The sequence below is a fragment of the Callithrix jacchus genome, chromosome 13 (genome assembly GCF_049354715.1).
Source record: "Callithrix jacchus isolate 240 chromosome 13, calJac240_pri, whole genome shotgun sequence".
NCBI lineage: Eukaryota > Metazoa > Chordata > Mammalia > Primates > Cebidae > Callithrix > Callithrix jacchus.
Genome location: NC_133514.1, coordinates 17,006,247 through 17,023,760, shown reverse-complemented (window position 1 = coordinate 17,023,760; position 17,514 = coordinate 17,006,247). Strand labels below are relative to the sequence as shown.

Genomic DNA, 17,514 nt, shown 5'->3' with positions numbered 1-17,514 from the left:
CTCTCCATCACCTCCCATTTAGAACTAATATGTAACTGTTTTTCTTCAACAATTCTCTTTGCAAAGATTTTCCTCTTAATATCCAACACTTTTCTCACTGTCTCAGACTTTGTCTTGGCTGAAGACTGGTACTTAGCTAAGTGGACTTTGACCAACTTTTTACCAACCATTGCGCATACGCTGGTGGGCTCTTCTCACAGCTACTGTCTTAAGATTTAATCAAGATTAATGTTAAAAATCTCATTATGGCCAGGCACAATGGCTCATGTCTTTAACCCTAGCAATTTGGGAGGCTGAGGTGGGCAGATCACTTGAGGCCAGGCATTTGAGACCAACCTGGCTAACATGTTGAAACCCCATCACTACTAAAAACACAAAAATTAGCCAGCTGTGGTGGCTTGCACCTGTAATCCCAGCTACTCAGGAAGCTGAGGTGGAAAATCGCTTGAACCCAGGAGACAGAGGTTGCAGTGAGCCGAGATCATGCTACTGCACTCCAGCCTGGGCAACAGAGCAAGAATCTCTTAAAAAATAAAAATAGGTCGGGCGCGGTGGCTCACGCCTGTAATCCCAGCATTTTGGGAGGCCGAGGCGGGTGGATCACGAGGTCAAGAGATCGAGACCATCCTGGTCAACATGGTGAAACCCCCTCTCTATTAAAAATACAAAAAATTAGCTGGGCACAGTGGCGCGTGCCTGTAGTCCCAGCTACTCGGGAGGCTGAGGCTGGAGAATTGCCTGAACCCAGGAGGCGGAGGTTGCGGTGAGCCGAGATTGCGCCATTACACTCTAGCCTGGGTAACGAGAGTGAAACTCCATCTCAATAAATAAATAAATGAAATGAAATGAAAATCTCATTATGAATATGCCAGATAAGCTTGGATAAGGGCAAGAAATATAAACAATGAATCTAAAGCTTCCTGTAGTACCACAAGGGGCTCAAACAGACAAAACAAAACAAAATCCAAACTAATGAGGGTGTGTTGTCAAAAGAATTCAGAAGGCAACAGAAAGAGCTCTCGATGGCCAAAGCTGGGATAATTCGAACAACAAAATAAATAATACAGTTTTGTGTTATAGCATGAAATGTAAACAAATATCACGAGCCCATAGTGATATAAATACATGATTACATAAATAATATATAATAATAATAGGTACATAAATAAATAGAAAAACTGGACCGTTCTGAGAGAAGAATGAAATAATTTATGTAGATGCTGTCCTCTCCAGGAGGTGGAACCTAAATCCCCGTCCTCTAAGTTTGGGCTGTAGATTGCGACATCCTTCCAGAGAGTACAGTACTGAAGTGGGCAAAGAGTAATTTTACAGAGAGAAAGAAGAAAACACCACCTCAGCCAGGTGGTCATGTTTAACACTTGTTAAGTCCGGAGGCTGGAAGGGTGTAATAAAATGGTACTTTCTATTGTGGTTTTCACCTCAGAATCCATGACCTCAGTTTAAGCATGAGAAAAACATCAGAACAAAAATAAATCGTGAGACAGCCTACAAAATGCTTGAGGGGCAGTCCCCATAAAGGTCCAGATCATAAACAATTAAAAAAATTCTGCGAAACTGTGAGACTTGAGGAGGCTAAGGAGACATGACAACTAAATGTAATGTTGGATCTGGGATCAGATCCTGAAAGAGTTAAAGTACATTTGGGAAAAACTAAGAAAACCCAAAAAACTATAAGCTTTAATTAATAATATTATATGAATCTGGGCTCATTCGATGTGGCAAATAGTCTACAGCAATGTCAGATATTAATAAACAGGGAAAAATGGGTGCAGATTACGTAGAAACTCTCTGTACTATCTTTCAACTTTTCTGTCAATCTAAAATAATTCCAAAATAAAAATTAAAAATCAAACTCTGTTATTGAAAACAATATTAGTGATACAATTTAGATTATACTTGACCATATTAACAATAATCTTTTAATATTTGTTAATATAAAATCCATATTTGAATTTCCATAAAAGTTCCAGTGCCACCTTTACACCCCTACAGCACATACACATACATGCAGACACACACAGACACACATGCACATCTACACATACAACTTATCATGTTGCAAAATGTGACCAAACCCTTTCTGTCTGATTGAGTACGTAGCCTAGTGTCTTGGCCTCCTACCTGTGAATTCTGTGACTGTATGATCAAGGCATAATTTTATTGTTCAACTTGCAGTCAAAACAACCCTAACTAATGCACACCTAACATTTAACAAATACAGAACTCTCCTTCCCGACCTCATAGCTGCTCCTCTTGAGATCCTTCTTGCTACAGCAGCACAGATCTACAAGTTAAACAAATCAGGAATCCAGGCTTAGTCTTGAGTACTCTCTTACTCCATCTATCACTGAGCCTTGTAAATTCCAGCATGTAAACGTCTTTCAAAGTTACCTACTCCTTACTCCTTTGCTCATATCACCTGCATTCATCAACAGCCTTAAATGGTTTTCCTGGCTACAGTACTGAGTTTTGCTAATCCATTATCTATAGGAAGTAAAGTGCTAAAACACCGTGCTTGCTACTGCAGGTTTCTGCCTAGATATTTAGCATCTCTTTGTTCTTAAGGCCAAATCCTTGACTTACTAGGTTGTTCATGGCTTACTCTTTCCCATGTTGTCATTTCATTTCTATTCAACTTACACTTGATTTTCCAGCAATATTCAACCTCTCTCTGTTTTTCAAATGTGTCATGTTCCTTCCTGGCTCAGTACCTTGGCATGTGCTGTTCCCTGCCCCTGACTTTTCCTTGCAATATCCTTGGCACAGCCCTTGCATTTCTCCTGTTATGATGCTCATTACACTCCACTATGTGTGCTTGGTTATCCAGTTTTTCTCTGCCAAGCAGGGGTTTCCATGAGGTCAGAGACCTCCATCTTCTACACTGCTGTGTTTTCCATATTATCGCTGTGCCTGAAATAGCAGCCAATGAATAAATGAACAGTAATCTCAAAGAAACATGCAACAAATATGACCAACAACCGAATCTTTAAATTATAGAGAAATTTTATGAAGCATGAAGAAAGAAAATACCATAAAAGAAAATGGTGAAAGGATATGAATCAGAATCCATATGAAAACTGCAAATAACTAAATGCATAAAGGAAAAGTATTGATGTGAATAATCTTCCAGAAACACAATTTATCACAAAAAGTTATCACTTCATTGTATGAAATATTTGTATCAATCATAATATCTATTACTGGCAGAATGCTATAAACTGATGGTAAAGTTCTCAAGGTGTGCACTTCCTTTCTTCGGGATAGTTTGGAAATATTTAACAGAAGCTTTAAATTTTTTTTATGGCATTGAAAATGCAGCTTTGTCCAACTATAGGGAATACCCCAAACCAAATTTCTCATAGTAAATATAGATTAAATAAACTAAGTTTCACTCACATTGTGCTTAGCTGCCTAAAGACACATACTATAGAATAATTTTTTAAAATAAGGAATAGTCATGATTTATCATTGAGTGGATAGTAGACAAAAACAGTGTGCATAAAATTGTTTCAAAAATGCATAACAGGATATCTCTGTATGGGGCTGCTGCTTAGACATATGGTTACTGGTGTATTTTGGTTGAGGAGAGAACATGCATTTTCCATTTCATTGTATTTTATAACTAGAAACAAAGCCCTTTGAAATTTTTAGTTAAAATATAACTAGGAGGAGTTATAAAATATAATTGAGAGAAAAATATAGGTAAATATATTTATAGTATAATATAAATAACTATAATATAAATATATTACAATATAAACTATATTATAGCATATTAATTTACTATATTAATTTATATATTAATCATGTTAATTATAATTTATTGATCATAATTTTCATTAAACTATCATATATTAAACTATAACATTCTATATTATATCAATATCCATAATATAAATATGACTATGATAAACTATAATATATAATATAAATATAACATATTTATATTTTATTCTAATATAATTATAACTAGAAGAAATTTAGTTATAAAATATGACTAGAAGGAGGTTTGTAAAATCCTCCTTTTAATATTAGCTCTCTTTCAATTCATCTTTATTAGCATTTAGCATTTGGCTGAAAGGACTACTGGGTGGATTGGTGACAGGGAACGTCCACCTGTAGCACTGCTTGCTCCAGCACACACTAAATGAGCCCACGTTGAAGTCATGCTGTGCATCTTCTTTTTTAGAAAACGTATGAAGAAGAATTGTTGTATGAAATAAAACTAAATAGAAAAACTTTAATCCTTCATCTTCTAAGATCCAGGTAAGTTCTGTTGTGATTCCAGCACCTTATGGATTTTAGCAGTTATGGTATGCCAGTGTTCGTAAAAACTGCCAGGGAAGTGAATTCCTCAAGTCATTGTTTTTTGTATGTAATCGGATTTTTTCCTCTTCAAACAAAAGATCTTCATGTGTAAGCCAATCACATCTCAAAAGCTTAAAGACAATCATAGATGCCACGGTTCTCCCATGCCTTAACAACTCCACACTGTGAATACTTGGACTTTTTTTGAGCTCTGTGTAGTCCTCTAAGAACAGGGTTAATACATCACTGTGCTGGGTCAGTGGAATAAAATAAATTTGAAAAATATGGTTTTTAAAGTGACTTCTAAGTTGTGTAAACTAGATATCAAACCAAGTTCCACTGCAGAGTAAACTGAGAATTGTAGAGCATTTGTTTCATCAAGACGTCTTCTGAAGCCAAATACTGTAATTCCAATGCATATAACTTCCTTCACTGGTTTTCTTCAAAAGAATCTCTATTGTTCTGTTGCTTAATTTTCATCTTTTTTCTGTTGGGCCATTTCTCCACATAATAGCTCTGTCTCTGAGCACCAGATATTAAAAGGATGAGGAGCTGTCAGATGGTAAGTAGAAAGAAAGTGACACTACTGGGGAAATGAGACTGGTCTATTAGATAAAAATAAATAACAAAACACACCCACGCACACACACACACGCACGCACGCACACATACACACCCTCATTCTATTCTGAATCCCTCACTGGACAAATGTGCAGAATAAACTTAATTCCATAACCATGTTGATGACATATTTAGACTCTTCATATTTTTACCTTCTCAGCATGAAAGAAGATAACATTAATTGAGAGATTTCTATCTCTTCCCTCAAGTTAATTTTTAACTCCTGAAAAATTTATATGAGACAGATGCTGTTTAATTTGCACTTTACTGAGGAAGAATCATAGGTTCACTGAAAAGATAACTAGTCTGGAGTCACAAGGCTCAAAAGCACATGATGATGCAGATGATCTGACTGAAGAGTTTCAAGTCACTTTCACAATTACCATAGGCTTCCTATGCCTCTGAGTCAATTTCATTGTATTAGCCATTGTTTAATTCTGGTAAACAGCCTAGAGTGGTATGTTATTTAATTGTACATACACAGGGCAGTTTAATCTAATTTCAACATCTCTAATAGGCAACACTGCCTCATTTCCTCAGGTCTACAAAGAAAGTGAATGTAATGTGTACCACAGAGTCTCCAAATCTGTGAATATTACGTAATTGGATGCTTTTATAATTCAGTAACAAACAGAAACTGATCTTATTAATTTAGACATCTAGTTGTCATTTTCTCCATGACCACATTTTTCAACATTTCCCCTGTAAGTTTCACTCAGCTTGGTTTTAATAACAACACATACTTATTTTATAAACTCCTGTTGAGAAATAGTGATGAATCTTTCTAGGACAACAATGTTAAATCAGACTGTATATTTATTCCATGGAAACACTAATTGGGTCAACTTTGTTTTCACTATAATAAATCCATTAATAGATGAAGAGTTTTATTTGTATGTGTATATGAATCACTAGAAATATTAATTTAGAATCTACAAAACCAAGCAATTTATTAGATATTTTACATTTGCTATTTCAAAACAACCACAAAATAATTACATTTACCTGTTGCATCTAGTTCATGTTCCCAAACACATTATGAAAAAATTTTCACACATGGAGCAGAATTTAAAAAGTACATATATCCACTGATATATACATATACCCATAGACCCATTAAGATATACATACATATACATACTCATTACTATTTCTGTTTTATATCATCTTCCTCATCTATCCATTCATACATTTATCCATCCATTTATTTGCCATGTTATTTTTATGCATTTCAAATTATATTACAAACATCAGTTTATTTTCCCCTCAATACATGAATAAACTTAGCATTAGAGTTTAGTATTTGTTTTTGATTTGTTTGTTTGTTTTGAGATACAGCCACACTCTGTCACTCAGGCTGGAGTGCAGTGGCACAATCATGGCTCACTGCAGCCTTGATCTCAACCTCCTGGGCTCAGGTGATCCTCCCACCTCAGCCTCCCAAGTAGCTGAGACTACAGGCACATATTATCATGCCCAGCTAATTGTATTTTATAGAGAGATGGAGTTTTATCACGTTGTCCAGGCTGGTCTGAAACTCTTAGGCTCAAGCAACTCCTGCCTTGGCCTCCCAAAGTGCTAGGATTACAGGTACGAGCCAATGCGCCCAGACTAATATATGTTAATAATTAAACCTTTCTTTAACATTTTCATAAAATGAAATGCATAAATATTAAATGTGCACCTACATATTTGTTACATTTTATGTATGTATGTATGCACATATGTATTCATTTATTATAATTTGGCAAACGATAGTTGTATGTATTTATGGGCGCAAATATGTGATGTTATAATTCATGAATACAATGTGAAATAATTAAATCAAACAAATTAACATGTCCATCACCTCAAATATTTACTTTTTGTGGTGAGACACTGAAAATTTACTCTCTTGAGATTTTGTATGGTAAAACACACTAGTATTAAGTAAATTCACTGAGCTATGCAATAGATATCAATAAAACACAAACTAAATCATTCATCCTATGAAGCCTGGGCTTTGTACCCTTTGACCATCTTCTCCCCCTTTTTCCTACAGCTCCAGTCTCAGGTAACCACTATTTTACTCTCTGCTTCTGTGAGTTCAATTTTTTTAGAGTCCACATATAAATGAGATCATGCAGTATTTGTCTTCCTGTGCCTAGCTTTTTTCATTTGGCATAATGCTCTCCAATCCCATTTATGTTGTCACAAATGACAGAATTTTCTTCTGTTTTAAGGCTGAACATTATTCCACTGTGGATCTTTATCATATTCTCTTTATCTATTCATCTGTTGGTGGATGGACACCTATGTTGATTCCATAATTTGGCTACTGTGAACAATGTTGCAGTGAACACAGGGGTGGAGACATCGTTTCTGTATAGTGATTTCAAATCTTTGACATAAACACTCAGAAGTAGAATAGCTGGGTCCAGCCGTTGGGTTCTGGAAAGTGCACGTACCTACGAAACTCCTATAAAAATACAGAACTGTCACTTAGAAAAGTTCTTCATGCCTCCTCCTAGTCACCTCTTGTCAAAATCTGTCCTTGGAAGTTTTGTTTGTTTGTTTGTTTGTTTTGCCATAGATTACTTCTTTTCATTCTGGAAATTCTTAAAACAAGAATCACACTACCTGTATTCTTTTGCATAAGACTTTTAAAATTTGGCATACTGATACTGAGATTCATTCATGTTGCTGCATTTATCAGAAGTTTGCTTTATTTTCTTGGACTATTCTGTTGGATAAATATACTGAGGTTGTCCATCCATTTCCCTATTAATAGACACTGGGCTGTTTTCAGTGTTTGGTTATCATTAATAAGGCTTCTATAAGCATTCATGCACAGTCTCTCTATAAACATGTTTTTATTTCTCTTTGGTGAACACCAAGGAGTGATATTCCTGAGTCACAGGATATATATATGTTTAGTTTTATAGAAATCTGACAGATTCTTTTCCAAAGTGTTTATAAATTTTAATAACTATCAGCAATGTATGAGAATACTAGCTGCTCTATGTAGTCATCATTTTATATCGTCACTTTAAAAAAATTTAGCTATATTAGTTGGTTAGTTGTAATATTTAATTTTTGTTAAATATTCTGTTTCCTGTTGAAAACTTTTTATGTGCTTATTTGACCATTTGTATATCTTCTTTTGTCCTTAAATATTTATCCATTTTTATTGGGTTATTTGTCCTGTTATTATTGAGTTCAAGGAGATTTTTTTTCCTCCCCATGTCATCCAGACTGGAGTAGAGTGGCATAATCTTGGCTCACTGCAACCTCTCCCTTCCGGGCTCAAGTGACTCTCGTGCCTCTCTGCCTTCTCAGAAGCTGAGACTACAGGCATCCGCCACCAGGCCTAGCTAATGTTTTTGTATTTTAGTAAAGACTGGGTTTCACCATGTTGGCCAGGTTAGTCTTGAACTCCTGAGCTCAGTCAATCCACCCACCTCAGCTTCCCACACTGCTAGGATTGCAGGAATGAGCCACTATATAATTTGGATACCAGCTCTTAGTCAAATATAGTTCTTGTTATGTATTTTCTTGTCTGTTGCCTTTTAATTATTTGTTTTTAATTGTGTCTTTTAACAAGTAAAAATGTGTAATTTTAAAGAAATTTTAATGTATCAATTTCTTTCTTTAAGGTCATCACTCTCTAGGACCTAAGAGGACCTAAGAAACATTTTCTCTCTGCAAGTCACAAAGATATTCTGTGTTTTCCTTTACACTCACGTAGTTTTAGCTTTTAGTTTTGGTCTGTTATAACCTTAAATTTGTGTGCGTGTATGTGTGTGTGTGTGTGTGATTTGCTGGAGAAGTCAATATTCTTGTTTTTCCATATTTATAGCCAGTTATTCCAGTCCATTTTATTGAATTGTCTTTCTCATGCTATTGGATTACCTGAGCACCTTTGGCCAAAATCAAATGACTATTTCTGGGCTCTCTATTCTATCTTATTCATCTCTTTTCAGCTTGTAAGCCATGACTACGCTGCTTTCATCACTGCAGCTTTTTGTATACCTTAAATGCACAATGCGGAAGTCTTCTAATCAGAACTGTTGATCTATTCTAGGTCCTTTGCATTTCTATATAAAATTTAGAATCATCTTGGAAATTTCTATTAAAAAGCCTGCTGGAATTTTATTGAACTTCATTTTAACTCATTAAATCTATACATAAGTTTGGAGAGAACTAACATCTCAATAGTGCTGACTGTTCATGTTAGAACTCATCTGTCTTAATGTTTATCAACATGTTTTAAAGTTTACAATCTGGAGCTCTCACCTGTCTTTTGTAAAATTTATTTCTAAATATTTACTACTTATGGTGGTCTTATAAGATGAATTATTTTTATTACTTCATTTTTCTATTATTTGCATCTACTCTATAAAAGAAAAATGGATTATTTAATTTCAGCTTTGGATTTCAGAAGCATTAGTAAATGAATTTATTGATTGCTTTGTATAGTACATAGAAATCTTCTAGGAAATTTACCATCATGTCATCTGAAAATATTGAAAGTTTTATCTTCCTCTCTGATTATTATTTCTTTTATTTCTATAATTTATTTTATGACAATATCCAGGACCTTCATTACAATTTTACTAGAAGGAGTAAGGGGAAGCTTACACTTCTGCTGATCTTAAAGGGAATGAATTCAATATTAAATGATTAATATGACAGTACCTGTACATTTGTCATTGATATACTTTATCACATTAAGAAAGTTCCTTGAAAAGTTTGCTGAAACTGTTTTGTCTGAATCCAACGAAATGTCCATATGAGAGTATACAATGATTTTTGCTCATGATACACTATAATAAATTACTGTATTTAGTTTGCAAATATCTTAAGGCTTTTTGAAATTATGTTACTGATGGCTATTTGTGTCCCTAGTTTTTGCAATAGATTTGTCACATTTTGATAATAGACTATGTTGGGCTCCTGAGTTGGGAAATATTCTCTCCTATATTTTCTAAAATAAATTATTTATTTTCAAAGTGTTTGACGGAATTTACAAATGAACTTGCATGTGTCTTGGGTATATTTTTGTGTATTCATAGAAAACAGGTCTTATAGAAAATTAAAGTTTATTGATAAGGGGTTATTCAAAGTTTCTATTGTATTGTGCATTAGTTGTAAATTACAGTTTTCAAGAAAAAATTCTATTTCACTTGAGTTGCTCTATTTTTTTGGCATAAAGTGTTTCATACAATCATGTCATAATTTTTAAAAATGTAATAATTTATTTAGTGAAAACTCTTTTTCTTTTCTTTTCTTTTTTGAGACGGAGTTTCGCTCTTGTTACCCAGGCTAGAGTGCAATGGTGCGATCTCGGCTCACCGCAGCCTCTGCCTCCTGGGTTCAGGCAATTCTCCTGCCTCAGCCTCCTGAGTAGCTGGGATTGCAGGCACACGCCACCATGCCCAGCTAATTTTTTGTATTTTTAATAGAGACGGGGTTTCACCATGTTGACCAGGATGCTCTCGATCTCTTGACCTCCTGATCCACCTGCCTCAGCCTTCCAAAGTGCTGGGATTACAGGCTTGAGCCACCACGCCCGACCCGAAAACTCTTTTTTAATTGGTAATTTGGATCCTTCCTCCTTCATGACCAACCTAAAAGGGGCTATCAATTGTTGACCTTTTATTTAGTTAGTTATTGTTAATTTTGTTTTGTTTTGTTTTTTAGACAGAGTCCCACTGTGTTTCCCAGGCTGGAGTGCAGTGGTATGATCATGGCTACTGCAGCCTCAATCTCCAGTCTCAAATCTTCCTCCCACATTAGCCTCCTGAGTAGCTGAGACTATAGGCATGCACCATCATGCCTGGCTAGTTGTTTTAAAAACTTTTTGTAGAGACAGGGTTTCACCACGTTGCCCAGGCTGGTCTTGAAGTCTGGGGCTCCAGCAATTCTCCTGCCTTGGCCTCCCAAAGTGCTGGGGTTAGGAAGAGTAAGCCATCATGCCCGGCCTGATCTTTTCTTTAGCGTTGTGAATAATTGTTATTGGTTGTCTATTTATTTTACTGATCTCTTTCATTACTTGTATTATTTTCTTTGCTCTTCTTGAGTGTTTATTTTTCTCTGGTCATACAAATGTTTAATATCTTATAAGTATTTAAAATACTAAAGTCATAGCATTTGCCTCAAGTCTTCATTTAGATACATCTCAAAGACCTTGATATGTTTCATTTTTATTATCATTTATTTCAAAATATCTTCTTGTTTCTTTTGGGATTTCTTCTTTGAGTCATGAATCATTTTAAAGTATGTTATTTAATGACCAATGTTTGGATTTGTTTGATTTTTTAAAAATGTATCTTTGGGCCAATCATTTGTATATTTTGCAGTTTGTTATCTGATATTAACATAGCTAGTCCAGTCTGCTTATGTTTAATATATAAATAAGATACTATTCTTTTATTCATTTCCTTTCAATGTATCTGTGTCTTTACATTTAAAATGTGTCTTTTGTAAGATAGAAATTAGTTTGATCCTAATTTTTGGTGCATTCCAATAATCTCTGATTTTTAATAGCAATGATAACATTAATACTGAATGTTAGGGTTATTCCTTTTTAATAGGTTAACATTTAATGTCAATATTAACATTCCTATTAACATCACATTAAATGTTATGGTTAGTATGGTTGGAATTATTTCATTTCTGTTTCGCTCCCCTGTTATTATCCTTTTTACTTTCAACTTTGGCTTACTTTATTTATCTTTCACTTTACCTGCTGGCTTCTTATTAATCTGTTAACTTTGTAACAATGACTCCATTACATTTAATTTTCATTTTAGAGATTGCAGCATATACTTACAATTATTTAGTTATTATTTATAGTTAATATCATGTCATTTTATGTAAAATACAAATACATTGCAATAAGTTCATTTACCTATATGACTTATTTGTACAAACTTATCATACACACACACACACACACACACACACACCTATATACATTATTAATCCCATGATGCATGACTACTATTTTGGCTTTAAACATTTATATGCATCTTATGTGAAAATATAATGTTTTAGTTTATTCATTTATTTATCATTTCTTAGCTCTCCCTTTTCGTTAGAGGTTCCGTTTTTCATGTGTTGTAATTTCATTCAGACTGATGAACTTATACCAAGTTTTTGTGGTATAGATCTGTGACAAAAATTTACCTCAGTTTTATTTTATCTGCAAGTCTTTATTTTGTCTTCCTTCCTGAAGTCTATTTTGCTGTATATAAAATTCTGAGTTCACCGATTTTCTGTATTTTTAAGAAAAGATGATGATTGATGATGTTCTCCTCTCTCCCGGCCCACAGTCTCTAATGCAGTGTTAACAGTCGTGTAAATTTCTGTCCCCGGTATGTGTCGCGTTGTCTTTCTCTTTCTGGTTTAGAGATTTTGTCTTTATTTCTGATACTCTGCAATCTGACAGGGATGTGCAAAGGAGTGACTTTCTTCATATATATGCTGCTTGATGTTTGCTGAACTTCTTGAAATTATAACTTATGTCTTTCACCAAATTTCATTTCTGTTTATCTCCCCTGTTACTATCCTTTTTCATTTGAACTTTGGCTTACTTTATTTATCTTTCACTTTACCTGCTGGCTTCTTATTAATCTGTTAACTTTGTAACAATGACTTCATTATATTTAATTTTCATTTTGGAGATTGCAGCATATACTTACAAAGTTATTACTTATAGTTAATATCATGTCATTTTATGTAAAATACAAATACATTGCAATAAGTTCACTTACATATATGACTATATGTCATATACTTATAGTTATGACTATAAGTAGTTATGTGAAAATATAATGGGCTATAAGGGTTAATTTTCTGCTACTACTTCTCTGTTTTTTTCTATGACACCCTTTCCCCACTTTCTCACACTCTGCTTATCAGTATGTTACACCTTTGATATAACCTACATGGCTCTGAAGCTCTACTTTTTTTTTTCTGACCCTTTTCAAGTTAGATAATTTCTATTGATCTCTCATTGAGTTTGGCAACTCTTTCTTTTATCAATTGTGTTCTTATTTTAACTATGTCCAGTAAAACTTTTATCTAGGTATTTTTCAGTTATGAGGTTTTCCGTTTGTTTAATATAACTTCCATTTATCTGCCACAGTTGCACGCTTTTGCATGCCCTGAAATACACTCCCTCTGACTTTGCTAAGCATCAACATAGTAGCTGCTTTAAAAGTCTTATCTATAATTTCAACTTCTAGATCAACTTGAGATAAGTCTCTACTGACCATCCTTTCACTTGACAGTAATTCGAATTATGAACAATTTGAACATTGTAAGAAACAGGCTCTGAATTCTGTTTTTCTGCTGAAAGGTTCTGATATTTTCATTTTGTTTGGAAATGAACTTTGCTGGACTTAAACTGCAAATTCTGTCTTTTGGATGGCAGCTCAAATTATAGTTCAGTTGCTTCATTCTTAGCAGCACTACTTTTAGTCTATCCCTCACTTGTCATAGTTCAGGAAAAATTCTGAATTGGAGACTGAGTTTGTTTACAGAACTGAGGATTCTCTTTGCTGTCATTTTCTTTTCCCCATGACAGAGCAGGGAGAATCCTCATTTCTGTAAACAATTACTGTGTTCTGTGTCCATTCCGTTACTATGATTACTGCAAACTCTGTTATATGGCTTTTCAGATCAGAAAAAGAGTGGTTTCCCAGTAGAGTTTTGTCCATCTTCTATAAGGCAGACTTCAGCCTGACCTCATGCTAAATGCTATAAAGCTGGAAAGCTCATCTCATGCTGTGCCTTCTTCTGTTTCTCATGCTGTGCCTTCTTCCCTCTGCCTCTTTCCCTTTCCCTAAGGATGCTGACATCCCTTCAGAGTCTGCCTGCTTTTGCTCAGTACCTATATCCTTTAGGTACTTTCTTTATATATGTTATCCAGAACTAAATAATTATGCATCAAATGTCTATCTGATAGTAGCTTATTCAGCCACAGCAGAAGCGAAATGCTGTATTTCATTCATTTTAAACATTAGTTCTGCAGTTTTTTGGCCATTCTTAATATTCCAAATACTATCTTAGAAACCAGGAGATAAAAATAAATGAAAGTGAAAAAGTTCCTTTCCTAAGGTAGTTAGTTACAAGTAACCTGGTAGACTGACATGAAATACATTGAAATGAACAAACGATATTGGTACACCAAATTGGACATGTTTTCTATTTATGTACACCCCTTAATCTAAGAGTAATATTTAAAATTTGGAATATTTGGAGTCAAAACAGCAGCAACAATAACAAAAACTAAAATGAAACCAAGAATTTGTAATAGCAGCCACATACGTGGCCCATATAGCCTTGAATGCTTATGATCTTCGCCTATACAGAAAGGTTTGCTGACCTCTAGAATACATAATAAAAACGTGGCAAACACGAAAATGCACATCTTTGGAAGTGTGAAATATACCTTAGGAAGGAATCTCAAAATCTGATTGATGAAATCAGGAAGTGTGTTTTGGACTGATTTTTGAAGAATCTAGGAGTTTCTTATGTTCAGGTTGGTACCAAAAAGTGGCCATGAGTAGTCCAAAAAGATGTTAAAGAAAAATTATTCAGTGACAGTTGTTAAAGCACTGTAAGGCAGGCTTTATTCAGGTCCATCACTACAGACATAGAGAACACTGCAATGGTAAGGTCTTGCCACGGGGGAGACAGACTGACTGGGCTCAATTCCAAATACAGCATTGCTAATATGAATTTATTATAATTAATACATTGCTTTTATCTAAATATGTAGCTGTTAGGTTATTACATACTAAGACATATTCATCACATATCTTATGATATGATGAATATAAGACATATTCATCACATATATCTTATGATGTCTTATATTTGTCACATATATTAATGCATGTATTTTGCATTAATCTTGGTCTCAGATTTTTGCTTAGATAACATTTTCTCCAAGTTATTTAAAAACTAGTCCTTTGCTAAAACTGCCAGAATTTATTTTCTAGCTTTCCTACAGTCTTTATGAACCATTATATTTAGGTAGAAAGGCTTTTTCTATCAGTGGGCTTGATTTTGCCTTACTGTTTTTAGTAGAAGAGGATCTTACTGAGATTTAGAAGCAACCTGGACACTTCTTCCTCACATTATTGGTTTTATCTGCCACATTTTTAAATGAACAAATCTCACCACCTCTTTGCCCTCTTTTTCAGGGAGTTCCTGGGCTCAAATTACAGTGAAACATTCTACTCCATGAAAGGAGAAGCATTCACCAGGCATCCTCAGATCATGGTATCTTATGGAACATTCCTATGTCTCTTCTCTAAAAGCAGTATTTCCTAATGTGATTTAGAGACCCTGTTCTAGCTGTACAAGCTGCTCTAGAGAGTACTACATCAGAAATACATTCTGAATTAATTACTCTCACTGAAAAATTGTAGAGTAAAAATTATAATCCTGTGGACTCTAAAGGAAGTCGTTTACTGCCTAACAAGCAAATCTGTAACTGCGAATATATCTTTCTTTTCCCAAACTGATTTCTATGCACTCAATATGGTGTTAAGTCAAAAGAGGGTAAAGCGGGACACCAAAAATACAAGGCACCTTATGAGACTCTGATCAAGCTAAGTGGATAAAATCCGAAGCTATGAAACAACTGTAAAATCTCCATTCGTTGATCCTTATGTGATTCTCACCACCTTGCCCAGTTTTTCTGATGCACCAATGTTGAGGCTTTGTCTTCAATCCTCAAATAATTTTTCATTCATTTATTATTATTGCTCCATTAATTTTAATAAAATATATTTACAGATTTTATTTTTATATCCCCAATGCTTTTTTCCAAAACTTGTCCTCTGTAATCTTCTACCAAGAACATTACTTTTTTTTTTAACCAAAACTACACATTTAAAAATGTATTTCCTTGTTTTAAAGCAACTGTCCACTTCTATGAGAGCTAAGTCTTCATGCAATCTTCAAAATAGAACAAGAGGAAAACTGGGTAACATTCTTCTCTGCAGGAATTGGGTTATTTGTGAGGGTGTGAGTCCCTGGAGGGCCATAAAAAATGTTATTCATAGGCAGGATTTGAACACATGGAAATAATGGGAAAAATAATTACCTGATTGGACTACCATGGGCAGAGCATCAAGTAGGCAGTAACAAAGACACCAACTTGATTGAAGCAGAGAGGCAGGAGAGAAAGGCTTTAGGGGAACTGGTTGGAGAGGGAGACCTAGTTTTAATGATAATCAAGCATTTGGCTTAATTTCATGGGCAACTGGGAAAAATTACATTATCACAGAAAGGTTACTATGGTAAAAATTTAGGGTAGATTAAGAAGTAATATTTCTAAGGAAAAGGGCCACATTTCTAAAACTACTGTCATCACTAATAGACTATTTAATTTTTAGGGGAAGAATCTATACTTTGCTTTACACAAAATAATCACATAATTAAGGTAAAAGGTCTCTGAAGCAGGCTCAAATATTTCCAAATGAAAGAATTTAATGAATAGATGCATGAACAAATATCAAAGCAATTTGTCAAAATAAAATGTTGATATATTCTGAACAGAAAATATTTATATATTAAATTTGCATAATATCAATATTTATACCTGAAGTAATAGCGTCTTCTTCTATTTTAGGATCACTGTTTCTACCAAGGATCCATAGTACACGAATATGATTCAGCTGCCAGTATCAGTACGTGTAATGGTCTAAGGTAATGCAGAATATCTTTCTTTGTTCTTTATGAGTTTTCCTATGGATTTTCAAAGAAATTAACTTCGTTGATTTGGTTTTATCAATCCTGGTATGTAGAAAAATTCATGAGAAAAAAGCTACTGTGGATTTTTATCAGTTTCAGCTCTAGACTGTGATTTATGCTTTGACAAAGAGATGTCTAATGCATAGTGCTGAACAAGACAAGCTTTGCAGTACATGGATAAGGGATTCATATTTGGAAGATTACTGAAAATCATTTAGTCTGGCCTCTCATTTTGCAGTTCAGGGTATTGACTGAAACTAGAGACTTTCTCCTGAATAGTCTATTTGCTAGTGATAAAACTGAGTATAAAACCCAGGTCTTGGCCAGGCGCGGTAGCTCACGCCTATAATCCTAGCACTTTGGGAGGCCGAGGTGGGTGGATCACCTGAGGTTAGGAGTTCAAGACCAGCCTGGCCATCACGGTGAAATCCCATCTTTATTAAAAAAATAAAAGATAAAAAAGATTTATTGTGTATTTAATAATTTTAATTTTTTAAAAATTTTAAAAAAGAAAAACCCGGTCTTTTTAATGCTAATTTTGTAAATTCCCATTATACAATAATGCTTGACTCATTTAGGTTTTTACTAAATCAAACTGTGTTTACAGTCCCTTGAAAAAAAATCAGAAGTAAAGCCTATAGTTCTCTATACATCATGGACAAAGAAGGACAATGTGGAGAGGTAAGGAGTAGGACAAGAAGGAAGTTCTGTCTTCAATTATGAGAAATTTACTTGAATACTTCTCAGTATTTTCAAGAATGAGAACCCCCTTTAATGACACAATTATCACATACTAGTATTTTTACTTTC

The 17,514-nt window shown here is 34.4% G+C and overlaps 1 protein-coding gene and 1 long non-coding RNA gene across 3 annotated transcripts in view; one reads left to right on the top strand and one right to left on the bottom strand.

Moving 5' to 3' along the window:
* LOC103787459 (uncharacterized) overlaps positions 1-17,514 on the bottom strand; it is a 426,173-nt gene that overhangs the window by 334,822 nt on the left and 73,837 nt on the right. The window lies entirely within an intron of this gene.
* Positions 1-17,514, top strand: part of ADAM7 (ADAM metallopeptidase domain 7) — a 47,776-nt gene that overhangs the window by 2,310 nt on the left and 27,952 nt on the right. Inside the window, exons 3-5 of the mRNA XM_078347220.1 lie at positions 4,211-4,287; positions 15,147-15,225; positions 16,583-16,659. Of these exons, the coding sequence (XP_078203346.1) occupies positions 4,211-4,287; positions 15,147-15,225; positions 16,583-16,659 (233 nt within the window). The remainder of the gene's footprint in view (positions 1-4,210; positions 4,288-15,146; positions 15,226-16,582; positions 16,660-17,514) is intronic.